The sequence below is a fragment of the Triturus cristatus genome, chromosome 4_1 (genome assembly GCF_964204655.1).
Source record: "Triturus cristatus chromosome 4_1, aTriCri1.1, whole genome shotgun sequence".
Lineage (NCBI taxonomy): Eukaryota > Metazoa > Chordata > Amphibia > Caudata > Salamandridae > Triturus > Triturus cristatus.
This window is the reverse complement of record NC_140585.1, coordinates 744,234,949-744,259,335: the sequence shown is the minus strand read 5'-3', so window position 1 is coordinate 744,259,335 and position 24,387 is coordinate 744,234,949. Positions and strand designations below refer to the sequence as shown.

Here is a 24,387-nt window from a genome sequence, read left to right as displayed (position 1 = left end):
CAGGAATATTTGTTGTGTCCACTACTGTCATGTTGGCTGTATTATCCTTGTTTAGAACTTGCAGCTCATGAAATGTTCTCAATTTCAACTTTCTAATAAATCTATAAATATCTGCTAGAGTTTGTGTGTAATTAAAGTTTGTCTCAGGGCAAAATGACAAGCCCAGGGAAAGAAGTTGCTCCTCCGCTGCATTTAACACACTGTCTGATAAGTAAATGATGGTATTGGTGTTTTTGGGAGTTGCATATGGCGCTGTTTCAATATTTAATTGCGTTTCCATGCTCCCTGTCCCCTTGCCGGACGTTTGGGTTTCGCGCCTTCTTCTAGCCTTTCTCCTTTCCCTTCTGCTTTTGGTCCTACGTTTTTTGCCGATATATTTCTAGGGCGTAGGGTTTCCATGCGGCTTCGTCTGACATACTTGAGCTCCTCTACCAAAGTTGGTTTGACAGTGTTTTGGGTTGCCCGATTTCTTTCTCTTTGTCCCTCTGTGTCAGACTCGCTCTCAACTGCCGAGCTCAAGTCCGATATAGAGGCAGCCCCTGCCACGGACTGCCACCTATTGTTTGAGTTCGCCCCCTGCGTTCTCCCATCTTCCTTTGCCTTTCTGAATGTATCGAACTTACGGGCAAAGGTAAAGATCTGCCCATTGGCATAATCGTCTTTGTCCTGCTGAAGTTTGTACACTTTCCTTTGTTTTATTTTGTCCTTCTCCTTTTTGAGTCTACCAGGCATTTCATCATAGAATTTTTGTTTCTGTTGTGGATCGTTGTGCGCCTGAATTTCGTCATTCAGCTTTTCGATTTTCACTTGGATGTCTTCCCTATCGCTCTCGGCATATTTAACCAATATAATCACGAGTTTGCGCGATGACTCCAAGTTGCATTGTGCCCATTCCACTAACATTGCTGGATTGGGTGTCTCGTAGCTTGGGGCAATCATAATCCTCAGGCCCCTGGGAATTCTCCCCACGTCGAAATATTTTTGCAGGGATTTCGCTTCCCACCATTTCGACATTTCTTGTCGCATCAACTTTTCCAAAGCCCGGAATTTATCTTTTAGGCTTTTCAATCCTCCATTCACTTCCTCATTAATGCTCCCATTGGTATCTACCCGCTCTGTAGCAGTTTCAGAGAACATTTCCTCCGCTGCGGTTTCACGATCCCTTAATGCTGCAGCGGACATGTTGTGCGGCTAGTTAATGTTCACAATTTTTGTACGAGCTCTTCTTCGGCTTTGCTCAATGCCCCGAAAGTCCGAGCCCGTAATGCACACCTCCCCACCCTTCAAGGAGAATACACCGCCACTGTGCAGCCACTTCACATGTCTTCACTCATCCGAGCTACTGCCACGCCGCGCTCCGCCAGAGCCGTTCTCCATTTGGTGTAGGTCTCGCCGCTGCAGGGGGCCTTCGTGTATCCGTTTCCGGCAATTTGCTGTGCTTCTGGTTTCCCAGCCTTTCACTGAATCCTCAGTGTCGACCTGTGTCCCCAGATGCTGATTTCTTTGCCACGAAGCCGTCACTCGGGGAGGGGGTCCGCTTACTCCAGAAGAAATCAACCCGGATAATATTTCCACTGCCCGCTTTTCTTTGTATGTCGCCTGCTGCCAACAAACGAGGGCGGACCCAAAAGTGACTGCAATTATTGTGGTTTATTCACTGCATTACCAGTTCTCGCCATAACGCGTTTCGGCAGTCGCCTGCCTTGATCACATGACAGCGTTTAGGATTCATTTTGCTGAATTTAAAGTGCTAGTGTTGTTACATTTACCAATGGACATGGAAAAAATACTTTCAATCAGTGTTGTTTACAGTCAAACATTTTCACAATTACTTGTTATTATACTCTTAAATGCATATTTTCAAATTACTTGAACAATCCCTGTGTCCAAAAGCATTTTATACAGTTTGGCTTTATACTTTGATTTTCGGCAAACATTCAGAGCATAAATGCAATTAAAACTAGTTGTTCAAGTATACATGTTACTTGTCCATTGTCCATCATCTAAATATTATTCAATTACTGTGTGTACCATAAACAGAAACTAAAAATATCCAAGTGTTTGTGCAAAAGACGGAAGACTTAAAATTCCTTCCAATATATAAAGTGCAAGTGATAATTAAATCAATATAATGTAACTTGTAGTTTCATTGGTACATACCCATATTTTCCATTTATACTGGAAATATGTATATCACTTACCTTCTTTATACTTACCTGCGTGGCAAAGGTATGCGTGGTAAAGGCAGATGCATGGTAAATGCATGCATTGTAGACAATGTGTGTTAAAGACGTGTGGTAACTGCCTGCATTGTAACGTGGTACAACCATTAATAAGTAGAATGTATCAACTGTTACAGGAGAGACATGCTGATAGCTTGGAGTTTACAGCTGATAGTTAGACTACAAGATTTGGCGAGCAGGTGACTAAACATCAAGTATCAGCAAGCATTGCTAATAGCCAAAAGAATTTAAACCTCTCTTGGCTAAAAATTCACAGTCACAAAGTAATTTGGGATACATATTATTCTCCAAAAAGGTCCACAATCAGGGCTGTCAGAAAGACTCAGCATGTGTTTGCTGCTCTAATCACCCCTCAAGTCTTTTTCCACTACATTAAACTTCAGACGTAGTGGACATAAATATTGAAAGAAATTGGTAAATTGATTGATACCTGCCTCTTCCCCACAGCAAAAACCATATTATTGGGCCCCTCTCCATTGATACCTCTGAAACACACAGGCATCGCTTTTGCCGCAATAGTAATAGTCAGATTACAAATCGCGATGCTGTGGTTAGGTAGGAACCCCCCGACAGCGCAGGAATAGGAGCATCAACCTGTAGATGTTTGCATGCTCATGTGGCTATCTTTGAAAACAACAGTGAACACAAACACTTCAAACAAATCTGAAACCTATGGTCACTCAAGCACACGTATAACATTGACTTATGATAATTAAATCAACAGTGAAGGAACAGAGACATCAAAGGGAAAGATAACACATTTTAATAACTATATCATTTACCATGTCATTTGATTTACGTCACAAGGCACATCATCTCTTAGAATTGCCCTCTCTGGATTTTCACTTTACTTTACAAAAGAATAGAAATCCATATTACTAGACTACCATTTGCTCGACTTTTTAAAGTTTTTATTACTGGCTCAAAGTATATCAATCTTTTACCATTGTTTAACTGCCCGTGTTTCTTTGAAGCTAAGTTGCATACGTCGTTTTTATTTTTTATATATCCTACCCAATTCTCGTCTTCTAATTTACGTTGCAGACCGACAGTATTCAGCACATGGCATGTAAATAGGAGGCAGGTTTTTGGGGTGTGCTAGCCCCATGCTGGTTTGAGGGGGCTTTGGTTGTGAATCCTATGTTATACTGATGCATTGTTTCAGTAGTGACTCAGTACCCCATGCCCAATCACCATTTCCAGGGCCTTCTTTCTTGCCCATGCTATTAATTGTCAAACATATTTAATTACAGTTACGTGGTGCCGATTCACTTGTAAATTGGCCAAACTTTTGGTGTAATTCAAGCCGGGTCTACCCAATCCCCATAAGCTTCTGTGCTTATGTTCATGATATAGTAGCGTTCTTGGCATGTGGCCGGGACTTTAGGGTATGATTCCTGCTCGGTGAGGAGATACCCCAATGACCGAGGGAGTTCACGCACCACAGTACCACGTTTGCTAGTGCTGCAGTGCCCCATGTTCCTTGTGTCAACTGCTCGTGGTCCTCTCGTCCCTTGTGGTGGACTCTCACAATGTATATCTTCCGAGGTGAGGTGAAATAGCCCTGAAAAGGCCTTCATGAGCTTCCATGTGCGACTTCTGTGTAGAATGTCCTGAGGGTCTGGCGAGGAGAACAATGGGGTGAACACCTCTATCTTTTTTTCCTTCAGCTGTTTGACGCTCCTCTACCCAGAGTTGGGGTCTGTAGTACCCTCCTCTGTCAGTGCCCCATCTGTATCAAACTCTGTTGGTATGCATGGTCCACGCCTTCGTTGACATTGCTTCTTCTCCCAGTGTCGTTTTCTCTCGCTTTCTCCCACTATAGATAGTTCCATATCCCCAGTAGGATTATTTGCATTCATACTGCTAGATATATTAATCTCTGCTGTTTTTCGTTCCTAATGAGAGCCAGTGTTTGATTCATCAAGGAAATTGCTTCGAATTCAGCAGCTTTGGGTCTTAATGGAGGATTCGTTGTTGCAGTTGGTGTTGTCGGCCATTGCTCCTGGTTGGGTCCTTCTCACAGCACTTCTTGTGGATTCTCATTGCCTTTGTCACTCAAGCACTGTCCTCTGCTACCTGTAGGAGCCTCTTATATAGGGGTGCGCTGTGCACGTGTCTTTGCATAGTGAGCCCTCTCTCGGCCGGTTGTATTGCAATCCACACAATCTTTGCATCTTTTTGCTCCCTTCTTTGTTTCTATAATTCTCATTTGCCTTCTTGTCGTTTTTATTTCAAATGTTATCATGGTTTACATTTTGATGGAGTTGGTTGACGGACAAAAGTTTATGAATACTCCCAAAGTCATACGTTTTTAGGTGTTCCCCAACTCTTCATACCATCATACTAAGTTGACTTCTGCACCGTAAGTAATTTTACTCTCTGGTGGTCAAATATGATGTGCTTAAATCCATTTACGCATGTAAATTCATGCCCTGTCATGAACATGAAGTCACAACGCTGACATACCCCATTTGCGCACCGAGTGCATCTTTGATGCACTAGTGTTTTTGTGAACCATGATCGTATTTAATATGACCACATTTGAATCCTCAATCCGTGACATATAAAGCATTAGTTATTACTTCGTATGAAATGAAAGCGCAAGCACGATCACTTCTGAAATATTCATCGTTGCTTGTAGATTGCTTTGCCAGGACACCGCAGCAAGCGCTCAGAACACCAGCATTTCCAGGCAGTCACTTTGAATCCGATAATGCGTTGTAGTTTGTTGGCTGGTGCCTCCCTAACTCCCTCCTAACTCAGCTGTTCAGCTGTACCCAGGTCAATCTGATTTAGCTGAAACTAAACTGTCTGCTAAAAAGGAAAGAAACAACACCACACCCTACAGGATCTGCTGTATGAGGCAACTAATGAGAACAAAGATTGCAGGGTGTGCACGCTGGACCTGCCCACCCAAGTCCAGGGGAAAAAACAGAACATCTGAGAAAATTCAAAAGATTTGGTGTACAAATCATAAATTGCTACTTTTCAAAAACGGAATGCTGTGATCGAGGGCCTTGGCTCCTGTCCGGCCAGGGCGTGGAATAGACCTGGCCGGAGGCAGAGCCTCCAACCGGCTCTAAGTGAGGGCTTTATATACTTAAATGCAGTCGTGGCCCATGCAGATAAGCTCGGTGGGGCAGGGCAGGGCAGAGGGGGGAACGAAGTGACAAAGACAGAATAGGGAAAATAAAATAAAGAAAGAAATAAAACCATTTACCTTGAGCTCGCCTCTCCACCCCACTGCGCTTACCTGCATGGGCCGCGACTGCTTAAATGCTGAGACAAACCCTGATATATCACCCAATGCTATAGAGCGTCAAGATGTCTACATTAAAGCATTCACGACATGGAATTTTCTCAGACTGAGGACTGTCATGTCATCATATACTTTCAATATTGTTTGGGTCTATACCTGAAACGTTCACTATTTGTGTTATTCTGTACGATGTTTACATTACTAATGATCTTTTTATTGATTTCTTTTTGTTCCCATGTATTACCGTGCACGGATTTGCTTCTGCAGGCTCACTGCTGTGGCATTTGACAAAGGCCCTGATTGCCGGGCACCCCGAGCAGCACCATCAGCTGCTGAATGAGGCGATTCGACATTTTGATTCCTGCGCTGCCAGCCCTTTTGAACAAGCTACCCTAAAGCTCCTGGAGGGCCTTCGCGCGTAAGCCAAGCTTCACTTGTGTAATGTCACTGTAGTTCTGAAAGCAACACAGCATGTTTTATAACGTGTGTATTAATGTTAGCAGGGCCTCATGCCAGCTCCCTCTGCGACAGCCCTCTTGTCCAGCTTGCCCGTAGTCCTCAAACCTCTGCTGCTAGAGGCTTGGGGCCTCCTCTGCTCCTTTTCTGCACACTTCTGACCTTTATTTTGCCTTTTCTGCTCGTTTCTGACCTCTATTTTGCCTATTCTGCTCGTTTCTCACCTCTATTTTGCCTATTCTGCTCGTTTCTCACCTCTATTTTGTCTCTTTCTGCTCGCTTCTGACCACTATTTTGTCTCTTTCTGCTCGCTTCTGACCACTATTTTGTCTCTCTCTGCTCGCTTCTGACCACTATTTTGCCCCTCTCTGCTCTTTTCTCCCTTCTTCCCACTGTTTCCATTCTCCCGCCACCCAGCGTTCTGCCCTCTCCCCAGGACAGCGAAAACTCAAGACCTGGCTCTTTGAGGCAGACTTCGCAACCACAGCACCCAGATACCCCTAGGGGTGACAGTGCTGCTCTATACAAATGCGATTGATTTATCTCAAGATTTAATTTAATCAGTATATTTAACTTGTCCACCACCACTTCTTCACCCTGCCCTTCTTTCTCTTCTTGATGTAGTGCGTGAGAGAATGAGAGTTGACCATTTTTGTTTGAACATCAATTTGTGTGATTTTCGGACGTGTGGATTGCCACCTTTATTCATCTATCAGCTTGGTAACAGATTTTAGAATGATACATTGGGTTGGAAAGCTCGTCTGTCATTTGAAATATGGACATTCTGAGAGCTGATCTGAGCTCCTGCTGTTGGACGGTGATTTTTGGTTTTGTGGCTTCATAAAGAAAGGTTCTCTCGGATTCGCGTCCATCCAGTCTTTACACTTTTAAGCCAGGTATCATTTCAGGGTGCACCGGGGTGAAAGGCAGCTTATGAAGAGCAGCTATGTTTCAGCTCTCTTTTGAAGGTTTCCAACTCGCCATTGTCCCGCAGTTGGTGATATCCATGTAGCAAAATGTTATCTCGGAAACATATAATAGAACAGATTGCTTTACGGCCTTTTGATCCTAAAGAGGGCACCAATAGTGGCACCAACTGTAGCCTCAAATACAATACTGTGCTCTTCTCGGGCATTCCTGCTCCAGGTAGGTGTGATTAAGCATCCTATCCATGACTGACCTTATATTTATCAGTCGAAAGCCCAGAACCCAGTTTGCCATGGGAGTATTAACATGAAAGGCTTTTGTCACTTAAATTCCTGCACTGTAAGTTTTGTAAGTATTGCAGCTTATCCGTTAGCATTAAGATCATTAATGATTGAGAAACAACATGTGAATGTAGGTATGTGGTGTTTATGTGGCACGAACTACTTAGCACAAATCAAGTCTTCTGTGCAAGGATTTAGAACTCTTCTAGAACATGTCAGACTCTCTCCTTTACTGCTAATTGTGAAAGAAAGACCTGAAAACCTCCTTATCCAAAATTCACCTGGCCAATGATTATCAATTCATGGATCAATGTATTTGTGATGTCATTATTTGTTTTTTCCTCTCCTGATTTGTATTAGACTGTACAATGTGTGTTTGTGGTTTACTGAGCAGTGGTTGGCTGTCCATTGACTAACTTGCCCTTCCAAAATACATAAATAAATAATTTCACATTGCCTTCTTGACAATGTCTTCTTTTAGGACATATTTGGTCAGGTTGACTAGTTGTAGAAATCTGCACAAGAATCACTTCTTGAACGTAGTCCATCGCATTCTTCACAAACTCATTTTAATTGTTATTATGACCTTTGCCTATCATTCAACTTCGGGAAATCCGCAGATGTAGATGCCATTTGTATCGGAAGGAGTGGCCAAACCTAAGCCTACCGGCAAAACCATTACTAGTAAAAAAGACACCAAACAAGAAGCCAGATTTAGGCAGCCTAAAACCACAGCAAACAAAATGTTGTAAACTCTGCGGATATGACTGGGCGACCTGACCGCCCTAGCAGCTTTAAGACAACACAAAACTCTGATTTAAAAAAACTGAAATGGGCCATAAAAAAAAGCACGGGCCGATGAACTTTGGGCCAAGCTGCACACAGACGTGAACGCAACAACAGTGCCAGATTCTGGGACTCTATCAAGCACCTTCTCCGACCTGACTATGTAGGCATTGATTCCCATATCCCTGAAGCCACATAGGCACAGTGTTTCAAAGAACATTTGAACTGCCCAAAGACAGACAGTCTCCAGCAGGACACCGCAGCCTCAACATCAACCGAAGAGCCCTATGACGTGGACACAGAGAACATCATGAAGCAGATATCCAAAGGGCGGATGGAAGGAGCACCAGGCCCCAATGGCATCCCTCCAGTGGTGTTCAAACACGAACCAGCTCTTTGGGCAGAAACCCTGACACCGGTATTTCCCCAGATTAGGAACATGGATACCCTGCCTGCCACGTGGAGAGGCTCGGTCATATCTTCAATCTGTAAGGGGGGGACAGATCAAATCCAGCAAATTATCACTTAATCACCCTGATCGATAATGAGGCCAAATATTTTGCCAGAACCCTGCTCGAGGAATTATCATTATGGGCCACCAGTAACACCATCATCCCATTCAGTCAGACAGGGTTTACAAAAGCGTCTGGCACAACAACAAATATACTGGCGATCTCTCTCCTAATAGACGCTGCCCAAGCCACTAAAACACCATTGTTAGACCTGGCATCCTTGGAGTGGTTTCCCCTGACTTTTTGCCTCTGCATCCTATATTTTTGACACTGTGCTGGAATTCGTTTTTGCTGGTTTAGATGCTTTGCGCAGTTTGCCACTGCTGATCAGTGCCAAAGTGCAAGTGCTCCCTGGTTAAATTATTATTGTGATTGGTTATCCATGATTGGCATATTTGTTTTACCAGTAGATCCCTAGTAAAGTGCACTGAGTGTGCCAGGGCTGGTGATTCAAATGCTAATAGTGGGCCTGCAGCACTGATTGTGCCACCCACCTGAGTAGCCCTAAAATGGTGTCTCGGGCCTGCCACTGCAGTGCCTGTGCGCAGTTTGTTAACTGCCATGTTGTCCTGGCCAGTGCACACACTTGCCAGGCCTGACCCTTCCCTTTTCTTACACATTGGACACCACTATGGTAGGCCCAAGGTACCCCCCTGGGCAGGGTGCAGTGTATGTGAAAGGTATGACATGTTCTAGTGTGGGTAACATGTTCTGATAGTGAAATACTGCCAATTTCGTTTTTCACTATTGAAAGGCTATCTTGCCCATAGGATTACATGGGGAATGCTGTGTAACATGTTTACCTGCATATCTTCCCATAGCGGCAAGATAGACATATGGAATCTGGTATCCCTGAACTCAGAATTTAATAGGAGATCTTTTAGGGAAGATGGTTTTTAAATTCTAATTTTGGAAATAGTACTTTTAGAAAGTGGCTATTTTCTTGTTCAGCCTTTCTGTGTGCCTCTGCCTGTTTGTGGATTGACTGTCTGGTTTGTGAGTGACAGGGGCTGGGGTGGCTCCAGGAGACTGGGCGAGTCAGTACGATGCTGAATAGACCTATCTGCATGTAGAGTGGTGGGAGGAGTAGCACCTGGGTCTGAATAGGGCTGTGCCTGCCTTCCACAATGCCAGATCCACCCCCTGCGGTGCGTATGATGGATCTGGCCCACACTCACAAAGAAAGATGTGCACTGGCAGAGTGCACCTAGAACTGGTTTGGCCTGGGTCCAGGACCCCTCACACAGAAAGAACAAAGACTTTTGGGGTATAACCGGAGAGCTGAGACCCCTGTAAAATTAGATTAGAAAAAACTTTGTGATCAAGAAGGAATCCCTGCCAAAAAAGAACAGCCAGGAAGACTGAGTAAAAGTTCTGCCATTGCTGAGTGTCTGGGAGCTGACCTGCAGTTGCTGTGATTGCTGAGGAAGAGGACCAAGGGACTGTCTGCTGTGTGCTGTGTCCCCCTTGCTTGAAGAGGAGCTTTGCTGTGTGCTTTGCCCCCTCTGAAGTCTACCTGTCTTCAAGGGCCTGAGAAGAGCTGGCCTCCTGTTGTAAACTCAAAGACACACAAGTTTACAGAAGAACCCATTTTTATTAGCACTGAGTGTGTGTCTCTGCGCACTGACTGTGGTCTCTTGAATTTTACCCTGCCTGCCCGTGTGCTCTGGACTCGGTGTGCTTATCGACACACAACAGGGGCTCTGTGTGAGGTGCGAATCCTCTGAGGGACCGTCTCAAACCTTGAAAGGGGCCGAAATTACCGTCGCCGGCCCGTGATCGAAAGTGCAGTACTGAGGGCCGGTATTGGGTCACCACCGCCTCCTGTTCTCCAAGATTATTGTGTGGTCCTTGGTTAATCACCGCCGCTGCCTGCCCGAGGCCGGGTCCGTAGTCTGGGAAGAGCCGCGTTGCAGTCCGAACAAAGCCGGAGGGTTGCCTGGCAACCGGGACTCCCACCACCACTTAATCGCGACGCAGAGCGGAGGAAAGAAGTCCCGGCTCCATTGACACCGCGCTGCAAGAGGCCCGTCTCTGCTGAGGCCGTACCGGAGAAGAAGGGCCCCCGTCAGAGGCCCGCAAAGAAGGAAACATCACTGCAAGAACTCCCCAGGTAAACACTCCCAACTGCGCTGTGTCGGTGCGAGGCCGGGAGCGGGTGAAGAGCTGGCAGGGGGGCTGTGAATGACTGAGCTGGCGCGCAGTGTTGGCTGAAAGAATCGCGGGGGCAATATTCAGGACAAGCGTCCTTCTGGTAATTGTCCATACAGCGGGGGCAATATTAAGGACAGCGTCCTTCTGGGGACTGGAAAGACAGTGAGGGCAATATTTAAAGGCAATGTCCTTTTTTTGTGACTGGCACGCGCCCGCACTTTTGTAAAGGGGGCTTTCCCAACAGTGAAATTGAGCGCACAAGCATAGCACATTCCGTGCTACAACGGGGGCATCTTTATCGCTAAGGGCACCGTTTTCACAGTGATACTCCCTACGACAGGTGCGTCATTATTAAGGAGCATCTTATTTGCCTTTTGTGGATTTCCACATACCAGAAAGAAGGGCTCACAGCCATACTGAGCCTACCAGTGTTTTTACTATTTTCAATATGTTTTATAAGGAGAATATTGACAAAGGGAACATTAATAAAGTGAACTTTTTCCACAAGAGAACATCTCTAAGACAAGATTGATTGTGTATGTGATTTTTATTTCGTTTTGATCTGCCTAATCTATATAAAGTCATTTATATTTTTATAAACAACTTGTGTAGCATCCATTTGTGGTGTTTCACTATATTACTGTGAGTGTTGGTACAAATACTTTACACATTGTTTTGGGGATAAGCCTGTCTGCTCATGCCAAGCTACCAAGGGGGTGAGCAGGGGTTATCAACAGTGTGTTTCCCCCTTGCCATGACGAGAAGTAAGGGTCCCTATTTGGACAAAGGTACTTAACTCTGCCAACTAGAGACCCCCAGATCTAACAACCATTATATTTCTTCTTCATTGATTTCAAAGCAGCCTTTGATAATGTTCACTAAGAAAGGTTGTGGCATAAGTTAGCAAGCTGGAAAATACCTCAAGGCCTGCTGGACATGCTAATCATGCTCCATTACGTCACATGGGTGCTGGTCAAGTTAGATGCCGGAACACACCTCTCTAGGGAAATCCCAATCCTCGACAGTTTGAAGCAGGGGTGTGTTCTGGCATCAACGCTTTTTAATCTTTTTCTGGTGGATCTGATGGAGCAACTGCAATCCTGTAACTCCCATGCTTAGAAATTAGGTCGGACGACAATATCCAGCTTCCTCTACGCCGATGACATGGTAGCGGTCAGCGCACCCAGTTGGGGTTGCAGCAGCTGCTAGACAGTACAAAGGCCTATTCCCTGGCCAATGGTTTGACCATCAACCATGGCAAAACTAAGATCATGCCATAAAACAAAAAGAAAATTCGAACACAGCCATGGTTCTAGAGAGACACCCCGGATAGAAAGTACAGATGAGTACACATATCTAGGGTTCATCATTGATAAGAAAGGCTCCTTTGCAGTCCAGAAGGAAGCAATACAAAGGAAAGAGTTGGCGCTGGCTGTATTTCTTAAAAACCTGAGGAAAAACTGGCCAGGCCCTCTCTGATGCCCCTACTCAAAGGAGCATGAGCAAAACGCATACTGACGATCTCATACAGGAGTAAATTGCTAAGATGCCGGGATGCCAAAGTCGTGGGCAATATAGTGGTACATGCCTACAGAATCCTTCTCTCACTTCCGAGTCTCACCTCGCCAGCACAGATCTGACTGGAGTCCAGGTTGCTAAAACAGTCGCTAGTCAGGGATGGGGCATACTTAATGTACTGAAATAAGATCAGGAAGGTGGAACCAAATACACTGACCCACTCGCTTTGGAAGGAGCTGCAGGATCGGAAATTGTCACCGGGGATGGCCTATCGACGAGGATCAATTGATCTCACGGAGCTTACACAACTTTGGGATACCCCCACTAGCCATCAGGTATTCAAGCAGACAGTCTGAAGGCCTTAAAAGCCTGCTTCGTCATTGAGGACATGGTCACGCTATCAAACAGAGTGCATGGATGGATGACATTAACAAACTATAAACACCTTGTGCCTCAAAAATACTTTACCACTGGATACCCAGCCACTGTCCAGTGGCAGTTTTAAAGATATTGGCTGGGTCTGCTACCTGCAAAAATGCCATCTTCCACCCTGGTTGCGAGAAGGTCTCTGTGATGTCTGTCGCCTGTGTGGGGTCGGAAAGGAAAACCTCCCCCATTTAGTCTGCACCTGTAATGTGGTACAGGCTGAAAGGAAGCAATTACTGAAACACCCTTTAATCAAAGAGGAATACGTTTGCGAAGGCAGGCGGTCCTGGTCTGCTTTGACTCGGGGGACTCTAAGCTGAACTGTCATTTTGTTAAATTCTTGCTGAAGGTGGAGAAAAAGCTGCTTCATAGCACAACCCCCAGGCCTGCTGAGGTAAACATACCCCATCAGATTGGAATAAGCCTTCCTCAACCCTGAACACATGAGGATAACACTGGCTGCACTGTCCGCACTTGCACTTTATTATATATACATAACCAGGATTGACTTATGGCTAACGCCAGCCACTCCCGAGGGTTCAGCCAAACCTATGAGGACTATCGAATCAAAAAAAGTTTTACATTTGAAAAGTGCCATTTTAAACACGGTTGTAGTATTTATTTTTGTCTAGTTTTAAGGAACAGAATGTACCATGTATTTTAAAAATATATCGTTTTAATGGTTTTAAGTAACTATGCAATTAATTATTAAACTTAAACATAGAGATAGAGTGAACTATATTGTGGGTCATAGATTTCATTTGGTTTCTAAATGTAAATTTATAGTTGCCAGTGCTACTTAGGTTCGTAAGTAACAAAAACCACTTGGGTGAACTCTAGTTTTGTAAATTCGACTGCTAATAGGCAACATTATTTTCTGAAGAGACATGAACCAATTTACACAAAACCAAGAAGTAACAACAGTTTATCAAAATTAATCTTTGGTTTGGATTATAAAATAAAAACTCACTCATATAGTGCTATGTATTAGTAAATAAAGGCATAAGGAATCCTAGCCAATAATGCTGTGTAAAAGGGATGCAATTAAATAATCAGGAGCTTATTGTAAAATTGCAGTTAATGGTGCAGGAAAACATCTGTGCCATCTATCATGGGCTTCACAAGTTGCTCGAAACAAAACATTTCTACAACAGTGAAGTACTTCACCTAAACGGATGTCAGTAGTCATGCACATGTGGTGAATTCAAATGGAGGCATAGAGTTTTTTTAACATTTCTTTTGTGGTTTTATTGTAACATTGCATTTGCTGCAAACAATAAAGCAGTGTCTACTCACACCAGTAAAGCAAATAAATATTGGCAATATTTTTATACTTTCATACCCATGTACTATTTCCCCCCCACTCTCATTCTTTCCAATTGTCTAGTGTCTACTGGGTGTAACAGTCCTATCCGGCATTTCTCCCTGTTGTGCAGAACATGTCTGTCCGGGTGTTGGTGGAAGTCTCCTAGCTGTCTTCAGATCACAGGACTGTCCTCAGCAGAACTCCCTGCTTGGTGGTCCTGACAGAGGGCCTGCACTAAAACGCTATGCCCTCCTCCGCCCCCGTCTCATTGTACTATATTTAGTCTAACTTCCTCTGCCAACACCCTGTCTCACTGCCATTTGGAGAAGGTAGGACCCCTTCTTGAGACCCAATGTATTGCTATTTGGCGCTTAGCCAATAGTAGGCCCAGTGTTGCAAATGTGTACTGCTTTTTACTGCGCTTGATCTTCGGGACTATGGCCTACAGACATTGTTAAGCAAAAAACACATAAGAGAATGCACTCCTTCCCTTATTAAGTAAATATGGAATTTCATTTAACTTAAGTCGAAAGTGCGTGTGATCAGTGACTGTGAGCACCTCCAATCACAGTGAATACTGAAGTAATCCAAACTGGAGCATTTCCTTATGCTCTAAACTGTCGCACTGCAGATGTGGGATAACAGTCCCTCCAATATGACAATTCATCCAGGTAATCCATACTCATCACAAGATTCCAAATATTTAACGCTTGTTTTTTCAAAACTTGTAATCACTTCTTACAATCACTGCGGAGACAGCAAGATTGCGCTCAAGCTCTTTATTCAAATCTTCTCATGCGCTTTAGGCCCATCCAGGCTTCACACAACTACACGTTTAGGTTGAGGTCAATCATTTCATGAAATAGGCACGTGTAATCATATCCAATGCATTTCGAGCCAATGTGGCTCTTCGTCAGGGATCTATACGATAAAATAAAAGAAACCACTCAGCAAACAAATCATGGGACAACCGCTATGTGATACACAATCCTGTACAACACCAAATTATCCCCTCTTGTACCACAGTGAACAGAATGAAATCTTAACCCACCCCGGCGTGAACATACTCTGATGGCAGAAACAACTAAACTATGCAATAAAAATAAAGCTCCCACTATGTCAGAGAGTCGTATTTTTAACCGCAAACGAATCCCTGGCATCAAAGAATATATTCTACATAATTCCCCCATCTCGTGACTCTAAACTAAATGATTCAGTAAAGGTTACCTTGAACACCGCCCAAACCGGTAGCAAAATCTGCTCGTGCTGCTTGTCCTTTACTCACGTGCGCCGTGCTGAATAATATACCCCCTAATGAACGGAATGAATCAAAACACCTGCTGAAACATTTAAATCACGTGACCCCGTGCCTCAATCTGTGTGCTTTGTGCGAATGAAACTCAAACTCCCATAATGCTTTCCCCACAATAATCTGGATACCATCGTTCGTGCTCTACCCACATTCAAAAATGAAAATAACACGTGCTAGGCTGTAAACAAAAATAAAAATAAACGTGTGCTACTAACGGAAATTAAACATTCATCACTTATTCATCAAAGTAATAATAATAAACAGTGTTGTGAAAATTAATCAAAGTCCAGACGTGGCTATCACGTGATTCGACTGTTGCGATTTCTAGATGATGTGAGATCGTATCTTCATGTAGTCCACTCCATTTTTTCATTGTCTCCGAAGTGATAACTTCGTCATGTGCTCTTATTATCAAAAAGTTTCATTCAACACTGGGGTGCATACCTCAAGGAGGCACAGTTTGAGTTTCATTCGCACAAAGCACACAGATTGAGGCACGGGGGTCACGTGATTTAAATGTTTCAGCAGGTGTTTTGATTCATTCCGTTCATTAGGGGGTATATTATTCAGCACGGCGCACGTGAGTAAAGGACAAGCAGCACGAGCAGATTTTGCTACCGGTTTGGGCGGTGTTCAAGGTAACCTTTACTGAATCATTTAGTTTAGAGTCACGAGATGGGGGAATTATGTAGAATATATTCTTTGATGCCAGGGATTCGTTTGCGGTTAAAAATACGACTCTCTGACATTGTGGGAGCTTTATTTTTATTGCATAGTTTAGTTGTTTCTGCCATCAGAGTATGTTCACGCCGGGGTGGGTTAAGATTTCATTCTGTTCACTGTGGTACAAGAGGGGATAATTTGGTGTTGTACAGGATTGTGTATCACATAGCGGTTGTCCCATGATTTGTTTGCTGAGTGGTTTCTTTTATTTTATCGTATAGATCCCTCACGAAGAGCCACATTGGCTCGAAATGCATTGGATATGATTACACATGCCTATTTCATGAAATGATTGACCTCAACCTGAACGTGTAGTTGTGTGAAGCCTGTATGGGCCTACAGCGCATGAAAAGATTTGAATAAAGAGCTTGAGCGCAATCTTGCTGTCTCCGCAGTGATTATAAGAAGTGATTACAAGTTTTGAAAAAACAAGCGTTAAATATTTGGAATCTTGTGATGAGTATGGATTACCTGGATGAATTGTCATATTGGAGGGACTGTTATCCCACATCTGCAGTGCGACAGTTTGGAGCATAAGGAAATGCTCCAGTTTGGATTACTACAGACATTGTTTGGCAGTTGTTGGGAGCGCAATATGTGCAATATGTATCACTCTCTTCAGTTTGCTGAAGGGCCATGCCAAATGCAGGAACTGGGCTCCCAGATAAACACAACGTGGGTAGTCTGAGGTTCTATCCGGGTTAATCTTCTGCAATCTCACTTGGGTCAGAGAGGTGCCATGAAGGTAGTTGAAGTGCACCAGTTTAAATCGCATATGGCTCGCTATTTCCTGCTCTTGTGTGCAAGCTGTTGCCGATTCTTTGTCAGTCAGTGGGGGCGGACTGTCATCATCCTAAGCCAGAAAACTTATAGTGGAGTCAGGGATCCATCAATTTTTAGTGCTGTCTAGTACCGTGACACCAGCCTCCATCGCCCTTCAGCAATATATCCAGGGTTAAAGAGTGAGCCGAAGTCTCAGGCAAGTTGGTCCACACATCCTGAGCTGTCCGTGACAGCTAGGTGAACTGGAGGAACTGTCCCGGGCCACTCTCAAACACCTTGCGGGCCTCTTCAATTAATTTATCCCATGGGTAGGGGTCGCTCAGTTCTAGGCTCCCTCCATCTGTCCATGCTGCCAGCGATATTGTTTCCTGTATGCGCCTAAATGGTCATAGCCAGTCTACCAGAAGCGCCCTACTAAAGGATAGGCATTTCAATACACTTTTGACTGCCACTTCCAATGTTGAAGTCACTTGTTTTATCAGTCGTGGGTGTGAGGGGGCCTGATGAGCTCCTGTCATCGGGGAAGTCTGGAGGGCGCCATATTGGAGTGTCTCTTTCATCAGTGTGGATTCCAAGTTGGGTCCGCAGAACATCACTTCGCTGCATGCTGTAACTGTGCTGCAATATAGTAGAGTTGCAGGTCCAGTAGCCCCAGGCCCCCATCTACCCAATCCAGATTCAGCACCAGTAGGTGTTCTCTACTTCTTTTACCCGCCCGAACCAGGCGAGTTAGCAACCCATCAATCTCCCTAAATACAAGCCAGTCAGTCAGGTACATTGAATTCTGTAAGAGGTATAAACAGCGTGCCAGCAAGAGCTTTTTTACCACCGCCACCCTGCCCATCACTGAAAGCCAGAGGGCTATTCAAAATTGTATGGAGGCTCTAAGCCCCTGTCTTGTTCTACCCACATTTTGCGCGTAATGTGTTGGTGCCGTGTCTACGTACTCTCCCAGGTATCTAAAAACCAAGCTCTCCCATGTAAGGCCGCAGTCAGGCAGATGCAATTGTTCCACCACAGCCAGCCATGCCAAGGGGTAAAAGAGCTTTGTGCATGTTTATACACAGGCTCCTGATACTCAAAAAGGGTTCCAATCCCTGCAGTAGCATAGGTACTGACTCCCTAGGCCGCGTGATATATACTAGTGCATCATCCGCTTATATGCGCACTGCCACCCACGCATATGCCCCATGGGCCCATGTCATGTCGCAGGCAGATCGCCGATAAGGCTATTGCCAGTGTGAAGAATGGAGGCGAAGATAGGCAGTCTTGCCTGGTGCCCCTCTCCATCTTCCAGCTGCAGGATGTACGACCTACCTGACTGAACTCATGCCGTTGGGTCTTTGTACAGCAAACTGACCCAGCAAAGAAAGTTGGGACCATAGCCCATGGCTCCGAGGGCCTCAAACATATAGTCCCATCCCAAGGAGTCAGATGCCTTTTCAATGTCAAGTGACATGAGGGCGCAATTGTCCAGAATTAGTTCCACAAGGCCATGACATGGGCGAGACCCTGTATTTTCATAAGTGTATTACAGCCCGGTATGAGGCTGCATTGGTGCTCATGTACTAGTGTTCCTATTCTGGGCAGCAATCGATTGGCTAGTGTTTTGGCAAGGATTTTAGTGCCCAATTCAAGCATGGTCAGTGGATGGTACATTCCTATGCCTTTCGGGTCTTTGTCGGATTTTGTAACCATAACAATGATGATTTCTCTCATAGTGTCTGGTAGGCAGTTATGATCTTTAGCATCTAGGTATAATTCCAAAAGTTTGTCCACCAGGAGGCCAGAGTATGCTTGATATTATTCAGAAGGAAAACCGTCCCTGCCAGGGGTCTTGCCCATGGACAATGGGCGGATTATGGCCAGTACCTCTCCCTGCGTGATCTCTAATTCCATGGTGTCAATGTATTCCTCAGAGCGCCACGGTAATTGGAGGGGCCATAGGAATGCTTTGACCTGCTGTAGATTTGAAGGGCCCATGTCTGCATAAAGGACGGCCATATAAGCTGCTAGTGCGTAATTTATGGCGGATTGCATTACTGCTGCAGTTCCGTCAGGCCCATTCAGGGTTAGGATCAGCAAGGTCGGGGTTTTCATTTTAGCAGTCATGCCAGCAGCCTTCATGTGTCTCCCTCTCAATGCAATTTCTGTCTATAGTCTCTTATGGTGTACTTATCCAATGTGCCCACATGTCCACTATGTCTCTCAGAAGAGCTAAAGCATCCTCCGGTCATTCATCTCCCTCCCTCTCCCACACCTGGCCTGCAGTTGAGTCTCCTTGTCTCATCAATATATGTCAGAGATGTTGCGTGATACTGTATGTCTTGGACTTACACTCACCCCTGAGGACTGTTTTCAGTGCATCCCATTCTGTCACGCGTCTTTGTTCCCCCCCTAGTTAATGTCTAAATACTGTCCTAGGTCCACTTGTATCGTTGCTTTGAAGGCCTGTGAGGGCTTCCAGATACAGCCGCCAGTCAGCGCCCGCACTTAGGGTCCTAATGCCTCATAATCAGTAGCTAGTAGAAAGTGATCTGATAAAAACCTGATGAGGTACCGGTCTGCCGGGATTTTGAGGCTAAACTCTCTCGATATTAGGATGCTGTCCAGCCGACTGTAAGTATTGTGTGTGAGCAAATGGCATGAATATTGTTTATCCACCGGGTGTAAGACGCACCAAATGTCCACACAGTCTACTCGTTCCATTACCTCCAGTAGCTCCTCTGTCATTCCAGGCTTAGGGCCATATGTAGGTAAATTACATTTACCGATTCTTAAATACCGAATTTTACCGATTCGGTATTTATGAATCGGTAAATGTAATGTAGGTAAAAAAATACCGATTCGGTAAGTGTCGGTATTTTAGAATCGGTATTTACCGATTCGGTAATGGTAACTTGTTTCCCATTGATTCCTATGGGCCAGGAGGCCCATAGGAATCAATGGGAAGCCAGTTACCATTACCGAATCGGTAAATACCGATTCGGTAATGGGGGGAGGCATCATCATGGGTGGCAGGGTGTCACATTGATACCCTGTTGCACCCCTGATTCGTCCATGTGTGCACATGTGGCGCACATACATGCCCTAGGGGCATGTATGTCTGCCACATTGCACACTTCACAGTGCACAAAAATGCATTTTTACACCTATTGGTCATTTACCACCAACTTTTAGTTGGTGGTAAATAACGAATCCCCACACCCACGACACACTCCCCCTACATCTCATTTCTGTATTCGGTATTTACCTAATCGGTAAAATTACCGATTCGGTAATTTTACCGATTCGGTAAATTACCGAATCCAGAAATGATCCCCCTACATAGCAAAAGCCTAAATACCGGTCGGTAACGGTATATTTACCGAAAATCGGCCGTTACCGACCGGTATTTGGCTTCCTACATATGGCCCTTAGTGTGGTGTTTGGGGGTGTCTATCCATGTCATCGTCTAAAATGCAATTAAGATCATCACTCCAAATTAGTGGGAGGTCTGCAAATGGGAGTACATTGTTTAACAGTGCAATAAATATTTATTTGTCATCAATGTTGGGTGCGTATGAGTTTAATAGGAACACCTCCACCCCTTCTAGTAGGCCATAACCCTTAATATAGCAATCCTCCACATCTGCTGTGAATTGCCTGTGTATGAAGGGCACCGCAGGTGTCAGCCATATAGCAACTCCTCTGGTGTAGGAAGAATATGTGGAGGAGTACAACTGGCCACACTATTTCTTCCCGAATTTCCTTGCCTCCTCATCTGTTAGGTGTGTCTCCTGTAACTATTTCTACCCCATGGCGCCTGTATCCATTTGTCCTGTATTGTTTCTAATAGGCGTTGAGGCCACATATGTGCCATGTGGCTATCCTTAGCGAGGACCTGCGTGTAGTAGCCATGTTGTATGTCTGATGTCAATGAGTATCTGTGGTGTGGGCCTCCCCATCCAGCCATACCAGCAACGGTCTAGCTTATAGTCGGGTATTGCGGTGTTTGCTTAATGTGCTACTTATCCAGCACTGCATGTGCGTGATGTGCATGTAGAAACGTCCCAACTCCCCTTCCCTCTCCTCCTCTGGGTAAACACTCTGTAATCCAACCAACTGGTGCTTCCCCATATCACCCAAACCTTGGTGAATAGCTCGGGTAGAGATGTCAGTTAAGTGGACTGGGATTCAGTCACCAGGTCCAGTGTACCGTCCTCGTGGACCACCAGTCGATCCTCTGTTGTGGCCATCTCTACTCTGGACTAGGTCTTCACTCCTTTCAGGCATCTTCAATGACCACCTCCCAGGGGTGACTCGTTTTTCAGGTTTTCACCACTGCTCCTGTTCTACCATCCAGCTCCAGCCAATACCACACCTCACCCGGGGTATAGAAGAAGTGCGATTTTCCCCATACTGCTGTACTTTCTGTGTGTAGTTCGGGAACATACGAAGGGATCCACTTTCATAGTGGGGGTCTCCCTCGACTTTAACAGTTCACAAGATGGCATCCCTGTTCCTGTAGTTCAATATTTTTGCAATCATAGCATCTGGAAAAGCTCCAGAAGGCGGCACTGGGGCCAACACACTGTGCGCTCTCTCAATCATAATTGTCTGGAAGAGGTCCACCGGCTGCAGTGCTTCCTGTATCCATCTCTCAAGGAACAGTTCGGGCACCGAACTCCACCCATTCTGGAAATCCGATGAAGCAGAGATTGCTCCATCTGGACCTACTCTGCAAGTCCTCCAACTTGTCTTCCAGATGGAGGGCATGGTCCGCAGCAGTGGCTGTGTCGTAGTCTGCAAGTTCGCCATCTCTGCCATCATGCACTGCACCTCCTTGTTCGTGGCTAATGAACCGTTCATTCACCTTATGGAATTCTGCCCTTACTAAGTTTATCTGGAGAGCCAGGGTGTCTATTTTATGTTGAATAGAAATGGAGGGTAATAGCAATCCCTAAGCAGGGATAAGTCGCACTTCTAGTCGAATGAAGCTTATCATAAGTGAAAAGAGAAATCAAAGCGCCTAAATAGTATCCAAAGTAGGAGTGCTGTAAGCACTGATAGCACTGATTACCCAGCAGTACTGGTCAACAGATCAAGAACCTGTTTCTACACATAAGAAATATTTCAGTTGAAGCACTTCCCTAATACAGTTACAACTGGCAATGTATGCCTAAGGTTTGGCAACACAGGTATTTGTATTAGCAAAAGAAAGTCCGTTGATGCTGTATGTTGATCTTCTTTTTATTCTTAGTATTCAGAACTTTCCAGCAGCAAATGAGTGAAAAAAACAAGCCAACACGTGTTTCGTCCATACCACAGTAGGTATTAAGACTTTGTCAAGGCTGAAACAAGATGAAAGTAGAAGCAAACAATGAGACTTCATAAGCAGTTTTTAAGCAAATAGATTAAATATACACTATAAATGTGCTGAGGAAAACCTGGAACTTCAGAAAATTAATTAAAGATAAAACAAGAGAACACCAGAGTAAAAAAAAAGAGAGAGAGAGAAAGAGAACCCAAATGTTGGAACCAAGAGTAAATAGATAGCTAAGTAGCACCGAGCAATGTGAGAAAACAGGACGAGGAATAGGTGTGAAAATAATAGTGTAACTATGATAAACTGGGTTAACCTGTCAAAGTTTAAAGACAAGTAAAATAGTCGGCTAAGTTAAGAGTCTCTCATTGTAAAGAGGTGCAGGTAAAGATATATGGCAATATATAGAAAGTTACCTCAAAACAAAACTAGTAGAAGATAAGCCAAGGTGAGCCATAGATTGCAAGAAGGTAGCAAAAAACAGAGTGATGAGGAATAATAATACAAAAGAACGCAAAAAAGAACGCAAAAAGACACGCACCAAAAGCGGAGAGAGAAGTTAAAGGTAGTGATCCTGGTGTGCTCTGGTGAACAGAGTTCGTCAAAGTCTAAAGAGCCAAGAAAAACAAATCGTGGAATATTAAATCCAAGGTAAAAAAAATATTGTTTACAATTAATATGAATAACACTGGATAGTCGCTCCTACGACAGTGAACACTATACCATTAGTGTCAGTAGTGTCCAAAGTTGATTCACTAAAGAAGCATGTATAAATGCTTGTAATGTTAGGCAAATAATGAGGCTGACTGGAGGTCTTGGATCAGTAAGATAGTTAAAATGAATACGAGCTCGAAGGCAAGTACGCTGTAAATAGAGAATAATATGATGGGTGTAGCACAAACGTAGCACATACAATTTAGGTGGACAAAAGATACTATCAAAAATAGGTATTGGTCTAGTCGCAGCCAAGTCAACTAATCAAATCAACGTGAAGACAGTTTAGAAAAACAGGGACAATGAAAACACTTACCAATCTACAAAAAAGTTAAGCACTCACCCTAGTACATATTAAGGGATGTACTAGGGTGAGTGCTTAACTTTTTTCTTACACATTCATTTTTCAGTAGCCTTATTTGAACGGCTTATTATTACATAGGTCCTTATATACTGGGATTCTTGCGATTTTCTACGACCACTCGATTATCTGAAGGTGGCTTAGTATCTTTGATACGACGCTTTACCACAATTGAATTTGTAGATTGGTAAGTTGTCCCTGTTTTTCTAAACTGTCTTCACGTTGATTTGACTAGTTGACTTGGCTGCGACTAGACCAATACCTATTTTTGATAGTATCTTTTGTCCACCTAAATTGTATGCGCTACGTTTGTGCTACACCCATCATATTATTCTCTATTTACAGCGTACTTGCCTTCGAGCTCGTATTCATTTTAACTATCTTACTGATCTAAGACCTCTAGTCAGCCTCATTATTTGCCTAACATTACAAGCATTTATACATGCTTCTTTAGTGAATCAACTTTGGACACTACTGACACTAATGGTATAGTGTTCACTGTCGTATGAGCGACTATCCAGTGTTATTCATATTAATTGTAAACAATAGTTTTTTTTACCTTGGATTTAACCCCTTCACCGCGGCATGAATTCCGCCGCGGCGCTGGGGGGGGGGTTTGGGGGCACTGCGGTGGCGCCGTGCTCCTAACGGAACCACTCCGTCATGAGTCACGGTTGAGCTGTGCTCATGACGGAGTGGTTCCGTCATGACTCCGCCCACGGCGCTAATCGCCCGCACAGACGGGGAATTAGCGCCGCGTGGGCGGAGTGGCCGCCAACGGCCGCAGCATGACGGAACCACTCCGTCATGAGCACACGGCACCCATGGCTCATGACGGAGTGGTTCCGTCATGAGCAGGGAAGGGGTTAATATTCCACGATTTGTTTTTCTTGGCTCTTTAGACTTTGACGAACTCTGATCACCAGAGCACACCGGGATCACTACCTTTGACTTCTCTCTCTGCTTTTGGTGCGTGTCTTTTTGCGTTCTTTTTTGCGTTCTTTCGTATTATTATTCCTCATCACTCTGTTTTTTGCTACCTTCTTGCAATCTATGGCTCACCGTGGCTTATCTTCTACTAGTTTTGTTTTGAGGTAACTTTCTATATATTGCCATATATCTTTACCTGCACCTCTTTACAATGAGAGACTCTTTACTTAGCCGACTATTTTACTTGTCTTTAAACTTTGACAGGTTAACCCAGTTTATCATAGTTACACTATTATTTTCACACCTATTCCTCGTCCTGTTTTGTCACATTGCTCGGTGCTACTTGGCTATCTATTTACTCTTGGTTCCAACATTTGGGTTCTCTTTC

General features: G+C 44.4%; 1 protein-coding gene across 1 annotated transcript in view; it reads left to right on the top strand.

Annotated features, from left to right (window-relative positions):
• The window catches only part of LOC146855455 (putative tetratricopeptide repeat protein 41), a 380,695-nt gene that overhangs the window by 268,939 nt on the left and 87,369 nt on the right, over nucleotides 1–24,387 (top strand). Inside the window, exon 11 of the mRNA XM_085651143.1 lies at nucleotides 5,773–5,923. Coding sequence (XP_085507269.1) covers nucleotides 5,773–5,923 — 151 coding nt within the window. The remainder of the gene's footprint in view (nucleotides 1–5,772; nucleotides 5,924–24,387) is intronic.